The sequence below is a fragment of the Gymnodraco acuticeps genome, unplaced genomic scaffold (genome assembly GCF_902827175.1).
Source record: "Gymnodraco acuticeps unplaced genomic scaffold, fGymAcu1.1, whole genome shotgun sequence".
Lineage (NCBI taxonomy): Eukaryota > Metazoa > Chordata > Actinopteri > Perciformes > Bathydraconidae > Gymnodraco > Gymnodraco acuticeps.
In genome coordinates, this window is record NW_022991991.1 from 638764 (window position 1) to 651363 (window position 12600).

Here is a 12600-nt window from a genome sequence, read left to right on the forward strand (position 1 = left end):
GACACTTATCTCCTCAGTGTCACACAAATATTCAAACCGTTTTAAAAGAAATGTGTCTTTGTGCTGTCAGCTTTACAGCAGGACACAGCAGGACACTCTGGATGCCTCTTTCCCTCTTAGTGCGTTTTTACATTTGTGGGAAAGCAGGATGAAGTTCAATTGGATGTGTGGAGTGACAGAAACAGCAGACTGAACCTGTCAGCTTTGGCTTCTTTCTTTCTGAACTGGTTTCACTTTTTCTACTGGTGAACTGTAATAGTGTTACTAAGGCTGTAACAACACTGTTGTCCCACTGTGCAATATGCTTTTACAATTGAATAATGTTATTACTGTCTGCTAGCTCACTACATAACTAACTGTAATAATATATTTATATTTCATATATATTTGAATTCATTGTTATTGTGACTTTGTGACACCTTTCCAGGGACTACAGATGAAAAGCATTGTGGCTTACTCTGGCACATTTACAACAATGTTTATAATGCGCACTGTCTCTGTAAAAATATAATACAAATATATACTAAATATACAAAAAGAAATACAAAAACATATATTTAATATTAAAAAACACTTTAAAATATATTGAAATATGTAAACAAAATAAATATATTAATACATTTTCTTACCTTTTTTAATTTATTAGTCTACTCATTTTGTGTGGCTCTTTATCTGCAGTGTCCCCTTTGCTGTAACAATGTAAACTTCCTTGGGACGGATATAAGATTTATGATTCTGAATTACATTACTGACATAATCCACTTGTTCCTATGTTGCCTAATGTTTAGTATACTTATTTGATTTGGTCAGCTATGCACTCTTAGTTCACCTCTTCCTTTGACGTAGTTACTCATTTGCTTTCCAGTCTTTGGTTTCAACTTTTTACCTCCTCTCTGCTCTCTCTCTGACCCTCGTTCTATTTCCTCTTTACTTTTTCCTTTTCCCTTTTACTACAGTCCTTCTCCTCTCCTCACCATACCTGTTCATGCATTACTTATAGTTTTCTTTAGAAATTCTGTGTGAAGTGTCAACTTTTTCTTTCACAGATGCATGTGAACACACAGGATGATACACATGAAAGAGCAATGAACACGGAATACCAACGACATGATAACCTGGCCCGCATACGCACACAGACAGGCGCGCGCACACACACACACACACACACACACGCACACACACACACACACACACACACACACACACACTCACACACACTAAGGCATGCCCTCAAGACTTGTTGAAGAGGCAGGTGGAGTGTACATTGTATGGGTGTATGATTATTTTCTCTGAACATCCACTTTTGTGACACATACACACTGGTAAAAAACAAACTAAAATGTTCACATGAAATGCTCATGGAGTGCATATTCAAAAGGCTAATTGTTTATGATGCATCCATTTATTCCTTTTCTCATCTTGTGTATATTTTATGATGTCTGTTGTATGTTTAGTTTAAGTTTTGTTTAAAATAATACAGTATATTCCTTAAAAAAAATGGACTTTAATTACTTAAAATGCAGTGGAAGTCCCCCAATTCATTATGGGGTTATATTACAGATAAGCCAATATATTCAATATTCTTTTCCTGGTTTTTTTGTATACTTTAGCAAATGTTTGTTAAAACCTTCCTGTTTTCCAATATGTTTTCAGAGAAATTAAGAATAATGTATCTGCCTTTCCAGAGCACTAATTATATCAGTTCAATGACAGAGATATGTCACTGTTGTTTGTGTTCCTATTTTTTTAACATAAATTCAGTTCTCAATCAGTAACTATTTGCACTTATTTCTATTTATTCTATTTGAAACTGTCTTTTATTGTAGAATGTAAGGTGCTTTATGAGCTTTAAAAAGGTGGAATATATGTATATAGGTGGGTTATTGTGTGGTTATCACAAATTGAAGAGACGGATCACGTTTTGTTCTACGACATTAAATACATCAGCAGTGACCCCGCTGGTGATTTTTGAAGAGTTTACGTGTCTGAAAAATGATGGTTGTTAACAAGTGGCTGAATAGGACTACAGAAGTTGTCGAGGACGTTGTACGTCATTACGCCGAACACGTAAACACTCCCGCTAAGGTTGTTTGCCCTGTTCTGCTTGAAAGCAAGTTCCTGCCTCCTGCAAACTGTTCAAACAAACGCTTCAACTTGTACAATTTAGAATCTGTATTTTTGAATATGGATCTTAAGTTGGCGTGACGTTGAAGTCGTGGCTTTGTTACGAATGCCTGACAGCTATTATGTGTTCTTTTTTTTATGTTTCACATCTCAATTTGGAAAAAGGGTCCTCATTTAGAAGCCAAAAGTACTTTTCAAACAGTTATTTTTATAAATTCTGAGGTTGTGTTCACACCCAGTAGGAGTTCAGAGCTTCAGTTGGCTTCCGCAGATCTTACACATAATGCTGAGCTGTCCACGCTGCTATTGATTTTTTTATCATGGAACAGACACATCGAAAATGCCAGGAACCAGCTCTGTGCAAGAAATATCTCTATGGACATGCTCACACCGGAGATACATTTGTGTATGTATTTATTGGCACACAGACTCTTACATTGTGGTGGCACTTCTGGGTCTAACTCTTGGACTACAATCAGCTTCATGACCACCAAGGGAGACTTAGAAAGATGCAGCAGTGTTCCTGGGGAACTCACACATACATACACACACACACACACACACACACACACACACACACACACACACACACACACACACACACACACACACACACACACACACACACACACACACACACTTTGCAATAGTGTCCACAGGGCACCGGCTAACATTGGCTCTCCTGCTACGCCCCGCTGAGTCTTATCTCTAAAAGACACACGCACGTGTGCACGCACACACGCACGCGCACACACACACACACACACACACACACACACACACACACACACACACACAGGAGTGCAGTCTGTGTGTTCTTCTAACAGATGGTAATGACATCTAATCATAACAGCAAACACACATACAGGCTGATACACACACATGCACGTTCTGTACATACAGACATAGACACAGACACACACACACACACACACACACACACACACACACACACACACACACACACACACACACACACACACACACACACACACACACACACACACACAGACACTCCAGTCTCCCTCTAGATTAAAACATCCTTCATAGCAAATAAGGTTAACAGCATAATTCATACCAAATATGAATTGAGAACATAACCTAGGCTGGCATGTCTTTCATTTAAATGTATTCCAGTAAGGCCATTTAGATTCCATTAAAAAACAAACAGTTCCATCCCCATCACGCTACATGGAGATATGTTTATGTTTGATAGAAATTAAAAATACTTTAAGGTAGAGAGGTATTTTCTGTCAAAATGTAGCCTCAGAAATACATTGAAATTTCACTGTAAGCATTTTATTGTTAAAGAGGACATTCATTTAGAGCATATAATAATAACTTGTGCTGAGAAAGTGTCCGTGGTCTATTATACTTTAAAAACAAAATCATTCCTCTGTGTTTCTACCTTTGTTCCCAGGGTATGAATGTTGGCCGAAGTGAAATCCAAAATGTTGTCAAAAGACAACCCTGGAGAATGTCATGCAACCAAGCCGAAGCTCAGCTTTACAGTCACTGAGCACACAGGCCTTTTGCGTCATGGTCAAAAGAGCTAAAACGTTTTTTTTGTTCTTCTGCTGGTTAGCTTATGTGTTCAAGGATAAGAGAGATAGGAAAATAATTGTTCTGCACTTTGCAAAACTCCAAGTGTACAAATAAGTGGTTGTGCTAACAATGAAACATAATACATAGCATAAACATGCTCTTTGCTAACGATGTAGCATATAGCTAATTGAAAGCGGGTATTTTCTGATATTCTTTTTTCCTGCATATCAGCTTATGTGTTCAAGGATACAACAGATAAAAAAAAAAAGTGTACTTTATCCTCAATGCAATCATGTAAAGAGAAAGTTATGCTAACTGTTTAGCATAGTCACAGTAAACAGGCTTTGTGCTAATAATGGGGCATACAGCTAACTGAAAGTGGGTTAGGGATCTAACTTAAGCAGGCATGATTGATAGGGGGCTCAGTCATATAATTGGAAATAAATTAGCACATTTTACTTTTTTGTATGAATGTAGCATATTGTTTTGGCTAATAAGAGGCTCAGTGGCAGCACTTTAGCATGCTACTTATTACTGAGTGATAACACGCACAGGATTAACATCATCATACACCATAGTAAATGATGGCTTGCTAAATGCCATAACATTGTTAATGCTTCAGTAATAGAGAGAGCTTAGTGCTAACACAAAGCCTAAGTTCCGGGTCAAGACTTTCAACAGGCTACACTGTATTGAGTCACAGTTGGCTCAATTCTAACATGTTACGGCCCCTACACACGGCGGCGTGCGTTGCCGCTTCAACACTTATGCCCATGATTATTATTACTTTTTGTTGTGTTACTTCCCATTGTAAAGCGTCCTTGGGTTTCGTGAAAGGCGCTATATAAATTGAAATTATTATTATTATTATTATTATTATTCACTTTGAATGGGGTGACGTCACGATTCGCCGAACTGCATTGTGGGAGCAAAGCGTAGCTTCTCTCGCGGTGCTCGCTGCAAAAGTAGAGCAATGTTCTACTTTTGCCGCCTCGACGGAGGCGTCAGCCAATCAAATTCCGCTTATGCAAATCTGACAGCACAAGCGCTAGCCAATCAAACCGCGTGTATGTTGGGAGAGCCAGACCGCAGTTATTTCCCATATGTCAAAAAATGGAGGAGAAAATTATCGTGGCGGTAGGGAATCACCCGGTACTATATGACCAGTCCCTCTTTACATACAGGGATACAAACCGGAGGAGCCAGAAATGGGGGGAGGTGGCAGAGACAGTGGGTGAAACTGGTAGGTTTTCGCCTGTTTGGGGAGTTTATATCCAGTGTACTTCGTTTGAATGGACAGCTAGCAAGCATAGACAGTATATTTAGCCAGCATGGATGTAGCATGAATGCTTTGCTTTGTATGTCCGGGGCGGGACATTCATGTGATTGGTTGTTGGTCGCGTTGCTCGGGTTGACTCCCCAAGCTCAAGACACGCCCACCGCCAAGCGGCAACGCACGCCGCCGTGTGTAGGCTCCATTACGGTGCCTACACACAACGGCGTGCGTTGACTCTTCAACGCTTCTGTCCATTCAATTTGAATGGGGTGATGTCACATTTCGCCGAACTGCATTGTGGGAGCAAAGCGTAGCTTCTCTCGCGGTGCTCGCTGCAAAAGTAGAGCAATGTTCTACCTTTGACGCTTCGACGGAGGCGTCAGCCAATCAAATCCCGCTTATGCAAATCTGCCAGTACAAGCGCTAGCCAATCAAACCGCGTGTATGCTGGGAGAGCCAGACCGCAGTTCATTTCCTCATATGCCAAAAAATGGAGGAGAAAATAATCGGGAGGGAGGTGGCAGAGACAGTGGGTGAAACTGGTAGGTTTTCGCCTGTTTGGGGAGTTTATATCCAGTGTACTTCGTTTGAATGGACAGCTAGCAGGCATAGACAGTATTTAGCCAGCATGGAATGTTGCGTAAAATAGCACCATAGACATTAATGTCATAAATGTTCATCATATAAAGTTTGACATGTAAAACCTTTTATGCAATTGACAGGAGAGATTCATGTGATTGGTTGTTGGTCGTGTTGCTCGCGTAAACTCCCCAAGCTCAAGACACGCCCACTGCCAAGCGGCAACGTACGCCGCCATGTGTAGGGGCCAGTCTTCAGTGATAGCAGGCTTACCCCCAGTTGCCACCGGGTCCGTCTGCGTCGCGATACGGCCGCGTTACGGCCGCGTTACGGCCGTGTTACGGCTGCGCCACGGCGTTCACAAAGATCGCGGCCACTCTAGTCAATGGGTGCTATTCCACCACACGCGGCGCGTTACGGCTCAGAAGCGTCCCAGAAACGTCTCGGCGCAGGGCTCCTCTAAAATTAGGATGAATCCTATTTTTGACGCGACGCAGCCGTAAGGTAATGTCGGGCAGGCAGGAAGTGGAACGTTCAGAGCATATATAGCATATATATATATATATATATATATATATATATATATATATATAGCATATATTCCTACTTGAAAGACTACGGAGGGATAGGGTCTGCAAAATTAGTTTGTGTGTGTGTGTACACACACAAACTAATTTTCAAGTAGGAAATGTGAGCGTTCTCCTCCGGTTTTCAGGCACTGTGTAAATTATATATAGAATAATTATGATGATGAATGCATTTTTTTACCACTAACATACTACAACACACCTTTGATTAATGTCGTTTATAACTGGAATATTATTATTATTATTAACTTTGTCTGTACAAAGTAGCCTGTCCAGGAAATATGCCCAAATCAACAAAAACTGCGAGCCGGCAGGCAAGACGCTCCGCTTCTAAAATGCTTCTGAAACGCGCCCGGTGGGTTATGACCGTTATGACCGTTATGACGCTAGAGGAGGTCGGACCAAAACCGCGGCGCAGACGGACCCGGTGGAAACTAGGTGTTATGCTAACATTTTTGCAAGCACTCTTTTGACTGATAGCAAACTCAGTGCACTTTATACAATCTATTTACTGATTCTATGCCAACAATTTACCAGGAGACAAGGCCATGAGCTGATGGTGAAATGAGGCCTGGATAAAGTAAGATGATTCCAAACACACACAGTGCAATAGAGAGAGACTGGGAGACACGTGAAGGAATGTAATTATGTCTGACAAAAACAGATAGCTGTGACGCTATAATTCTATCAAAACCTCACAACAACATTATCCATCCTCAATATCCTTCTCAGCAGGACAGCACTGTATTTCCTGTTGTTTACATAAACCATGGGATGGAGAGTGGGACGGTTCATCACAGAGATCCCTTAATATTTGTTGCCCTGTATTGAGTGCAAGGGCACAGTTGAGTAGATTGCATTAGGGGATTTGAATGTCCTGCATGAGGGGATTTGTCAAGGGGCACAGATTAATACAAGAGCGACAGAGAAAATAAGAAGCAATGAATAATAGGAAATAAAGACAGGTAGGCCTATCAGAGTTTGGCATTATCATGTTTTATCTGATTGTTCTAAAACTGTAGAGTTTGTGAATCTGTGTAAAATACTTAAAGCCAACAATATTTTTTATTGTGTCCTCATTACATCACATAGAACATTTATTATTTGTGTAACCTGCTATAGCCTACATATTTCTGTGTTGTGTTTTGGCATCTCTGGCTACTTTGGAGGCTTACGTAGAAAGTATAATAGAGGTATATGGGTTTGAACACGTGGAAACTAAGAACACAGTACTGTCCGAAGGTTTTATGGGGGTGTGTAAAATGTAGAAGATTATTTTATACATCCCACCTTTTACTGGATTCAACTAGTTCTGCTCCAGGGGTAATTGAAACCCCTAAAACATTTATTTTATATAACAAATGCTTCCTATTTTAAATTGACAACAATGTTGTACTTTCTATGACAAAGAAGGGAACCCGAGACACAGAAGTAGTTACATTTGAAAAAGACTGACAGATACGTGAAAACATTTAGTGAAAATGGGCTTATTTTGAGTTCTAGTCACTAAAATATCTTCAGTGTTCTGTCCTCGGTACTCTCACAGCAGCACTAATGAACACACACACACACACACACCCCAGGCTTGTTGCCCACTTTATTGCATCCACATGATCCATTTTTCATTCACTCATACACATTAATCACAAATGTTTTGCTTAAAAGTGGTAAGCTAGTAAGTCACCTCCTACTTGTACGTTACGTGAAATAAGATGATCATCAGATCTTACCTTTAACGATGAGTTCAGCGTAGTTGGACACCCCTGATCCGCCGTCAGATCGGATGACGCAGCGGTAGCGGCTGGTGCTGCGCTGTGATGTGTCGCCAACACTGACGGTTGCAGTGAAACGCCGGTGGTTCACCACCCGGGTCACCATCAGTGCCGTGTCCCTACCGTTCCACTGCTGCATAATGAGAAAGATAAGACCAGTCCAGTTTCAGCAAAATCCCTGTATATACAGTATACCCTTTGTAAAGAGCTCACAATGGTTGCACTGGTGGATAGTACTGATAAAAAGAGCACATTTTCTTCAATCAAATGCAATTTAGACTGATTTTTATTTATTCTTTCATTACCAACCAACCAATCAAAAATTGAAGCATAAAATGAATACAAATATATGTGAATGAAGGAAGACAAGAAAATATGATTCATGCCACCACGACTCAATGAGTATAATAAGATGAGACGTGTCAGTCAACCGAACACCTCTTTCAGCCTCATGTTATGAGTAATGCATTAAGAGAGGTAAAATACATTTTTGAGCGAGTCTCCTACCTTGGATACAAATATAGAATTTCTTAAGGAAAATGAAGGTCGTTTCATTGACCTAGACATTTATACAACTGAATTTTCTTAGATTCATCTAGCTCTGATTTTGTAGAACTGCAGTATGCATAAGACACTTAGATGTGGGTTTCAATATGCTATAGTGCTTGTCATAATGTAGCTTTATCAGGTGTATCTGATTATTAGAAAGAATATGAAGTAAAGAGGCAAGAGTAGCTCTGCCAAAAGCTCTCACTGTTTTGGAAGTAGTATAAGTTCTTCATCAAATGTATTGAAATTACAGTAATTCCAGGAGGCAGGCATCAACAAACACCACAGTAATGACTCCATTTGATGTCAAAAACTGTCAGGAAACAGGGGCCATTTTAGCAGAGCAAGTCAGACATGAAACTAAACATCGTACTGCTTTGCATATGATCCCCACATCTCCAGATCCAATCTTCTTTACCACTGTAGTAGTATCAGCCAATTTAAGGAAACACGCTTTCCCCCACAGGCCTGCAGTCAGGAGGGTCACTGCTCTCCATTGCAAATGTCATTACTGTACAGAGCAGCGCTCTCAGTGGTACACACTCATATGCAGTGAAAACATGCAAGCTTGCCAGTGCATATGTAAACTAGAATGAGTATGTAGGCATGCACATGACACACATACATACACACACACACACACACACACACACTTGTACAGAGATGGAGTTATTGGTGCGGAGCAGTACAAGGACTTTTAATCAATCCTGAAATAGAGCTGGGAAGGCTGGGGATGTCAGCCCCAAAGTACATTAATTGTTATTATTTTTTTCCTAAATAGAATTCTGAATGAATTATAACTGCATTTGGAGCTCGGATTTCTTATGAAATATATATGTGTATTTGCACATGATTTTTGCTCAGCTTCCAGTGGTGAAACATTCAAACTCTAAGAAAGAGATGGAGAACAGTAGTAAGCTGGCATGGTATGAGCCATAATGTAGAGGTGTTTTGATTCATAAAATGAATGGACTTGGAGGAAATGGAAGTGCAAATGTCCTTTTCGCATTTCTTATGAAAGCCCATGCTTGCACTAGACATATTGCAGTGTTTTATCAGAAGAAAAACAAATATATATATTGACAATAATGATTGTTTATTTTCATTAGATTTACCTGAACAACTGTTATTTACTAGACTTCTTTTTTTTTTTTAAATAAACAAGTGATTACACTATGCCACAGTGCAGCATTACCTTTCACAAAATGTGAATATTACATAATTATATTCCAGAATATGTGGGCATAATGAGCATTGTGAGCTTCCTTTGAAGTCCTGCATGTACTCTTTCTGCTGATACCATTCATGCACACTGATACGGAGGTACTAACCTGTAGCCAGAGTTTATCGTGCTGAGACCACTTCCCTCCAGCAGTACACTGAAACGTAGCATTCTGACCCACGTTCACCTCCACATTCTGCAGACGCAGGAAGTGAGGAGCTTTACCTGCAACAAACAATGTACACAGACACTTGTAAACATTCAGCTAGAATATTCTGTATAACCAGACAAGATACAAAAGGCTATTTTGTTGCAACAATCATACTTTAAAATTGGGGACCTCTTAAAAGGAATAAAGGACCTGATTAAATGAACTCTCTGTCTGAAAAGGTCTTTAAGCTCTCTAAAATATTAATAGTTATATAATCCTGTATTACAGCAATTGGCAAGCCACTGAAAGATGCCATCCTGTTATCAAAGTCATGGTAGATCCACAATGGATTACAATAGCAGATGCCACTGGCAATAAGAAACACAATTGCCGGAAAATGCACAACTGTATAAATCCAGTTGAAATATGTCTCTCTGTCTGAGAGGCAGGGAAATTCATGGGATAGCTGAGACAGATGAGCAGGCAGACAATGAGAGCGACGGCCAGACACTGCGTGACTTTGGCCTGGCATTGAGACCAGCCAGCGACTGGTTAATTTCATTTGGACTGTCTGCAGACAGAGATAAGCCTAACAGAGTATGCATCAATCAATTACTGATGATAATTCACTCTGACAGTCAGGTTTTCACAAATTAAACAAACTTTTTTTTCGTTTTTTTTAACGTTTTTCTTTTTCCAAAACACTTCATTAATGTAGTTTGTCCTCCTAAACATGTTTGTTTTCCAGCTTATTGTCTTTCTTCCATGATGGATACCTCTAGCTCTTTATCATGGACTCTCTCACTTGGACTAATCTGATTAGTGATTGGCACAGATGAGCTGAGAGTTTTCTTGCCAGCCGGACCATTCAGACTACCAGTATTTGTTTGTTGAATAAAAAAATAATACCAATAGCGTTGAATTGAACTGAATACATTTTTGAATTTATGTTTGGATGTCAAAAACACGATGGCAGTGATGACGTATTTTTACACGAAAGTTAGCATTGCAAAGGATTCCATGACAAAAAGCAATGGGATTTTCCATTGGATTTTGGAATATAGCAGGAATTAAGATTTGTGTCTAACACACGTTTATTCAGCAGGATAATGTACACATATTAACACCACTTTTATGATTTTTGCGTGTGTAAATCGTGCGCAATCAGCCTAAGTACAAAGCTAACGTTTGGCTATAATGGAACTACATCACGGTCACATGACGCTAAGCTAAAGGTGGCTAATGTTTGCCGTGATGATATTTAACAGTCTCATTTAGTTTTCAAGATATATTGAAGCTTCGAACATTTACTAGTGGGATGTTTACTGCCGTATCTCATTTTGTTGAACAAAATGTAAAAATCTCTTCAGCTTGTGTTAACCAAACCTTATTCCAGGTATCTAACCAAGAACTTGTTCAACAAAATGGTTTACTTTAAAACGAGAGAACCCAAATTGGTAAAAAAAAAGAATAATTCTAAGTTTTCCGACTAATTTCTGCACCACTCTATAAGAAAAGTCATGGGAGAATAGTTAAAGGGAGTAATAATAAGTGAACATAGAGAGGTAAGTAGGCCACAGAGTGTTGCAGTAAGCAGTCTGGAGTTTTGTGAAGCTAAGTGTTTCTGTCAGATTTGAGTGATGAAGACCCTGAGTTTGGACCTTCTTCCTGGCTCTCTGCAATCTGTCTGCAATCTGTCCTTCACACAGCCTGTGTGTGTATGTGTGGGTGAGTGTGAGTGCGCTATAAAACAGATGATGCTCAGTGGGGCTACAGTTGTGCAGGGTCAACCATTACGACACACACACACACAAATACACAGACACACACACACACAGTCACTTACGGCAGGGGTGAGCCAGAACTCGTATGTCGTCGATGGCGATGAAACCTGGACGGCCTTGAACTGAAACGGCTTCAAATATGACCTGAGAGGGGAAGAAGCAAGCAAAACAGAAAGGAAGAAAGAAGTGTGTTAAGCCACAGTGTTCTATAAAAGAAGAAACTACAAAAATATCTTTCCTTGCACAACATCTCGACGGCCCTGAGAAGCTCATATAGAAACCCCAGGGGAATTTTCCACTGAAAGTCAGCAACTATTCGTCTCTACACTTCATCCCTTCATCCGTCTGTCTGTATCCTTATGCCAACCACATGCCCTTCCTCCTACTCTTTCCTCTCGTCTTTCTTCATCTCATTCTCCTCCTTTTCTTTCTATTTCAGTCCTCCTGTTCTTCCCTCTCTATCCATTCCTGATACCTCTCCTCTCAATTACTTGTTTTTGTTTTATTCTTCACTTTTTCTCCCAGCCCATAATTAAAAATGTGTTTCTTTACATTTTCCTTTCCACATAGCCTACTTCACAAACACGCTCAGGGTGACAGGCAGTCAGCAGGGCTGCCAAGGGGCCATGCACTTCTGACCCACACATACAGTATGTACACACACTGCACACACAGTCAAATACGTCTGTGCTGTACTTGTCAGGATCCTCAACAATATAAGATGGAGCTCAGCCTGAATACTAAAGACTTCTGGGTAGACTTTACTCTTGCCCTTTCCTTCAAAAAATATATCCCCTGCTCTGGCTCGCTAGTCAAGTTTCTAGACATCAAAGACAGTCCTATCATTTTTTTCTTTACCGTTATTTTATGTTTTGAATACGTTTTACGAGCTTGTTTCATCATAAGACTACCATACTATATTTAAAAATCAACACATGTAAAAGAGGCTTAAAATAGAGGCTGTTCAGGAGAGAGAGAAATGTTTACCTAAATGATTGTGTTTACCCTCCC

At 40.0% G+C, this 12600-nt stretch overlaps 1 protein-coding gene across 19 annotated transcripts in view; it reads right to left on the minus strand.

The window, feature by feature from the left end:
* ptprt (protein tyrosine phosphatase receptor type T) overlaps positions 1-12600 on the minus strand; it is a 397778-nt gene that overhangs the window by 284099 nt on the left and 101079 nt on the right. For all 19 annotated transcript variants that reach the window (XM_034201114.1, XM_034201107.1, XM_034201120.1 and 16 more), the window contains exons 5-7: positions 11652-11733; positions 9764-9879; positions 7842-8016 (exon numbers count right to left, since the gene is read on the minus strand). In XM_034201114.1, the coding sequence (XP_034057005.1) occupies positions 7842-8016; positions 9764-9879; positions 11652-11733 (373 nt within the window). The remainder of the gene's footprint in view (positions 1-7841; positions 8017-9763; positions 9880-11651; positions 11734-12600) is intronic.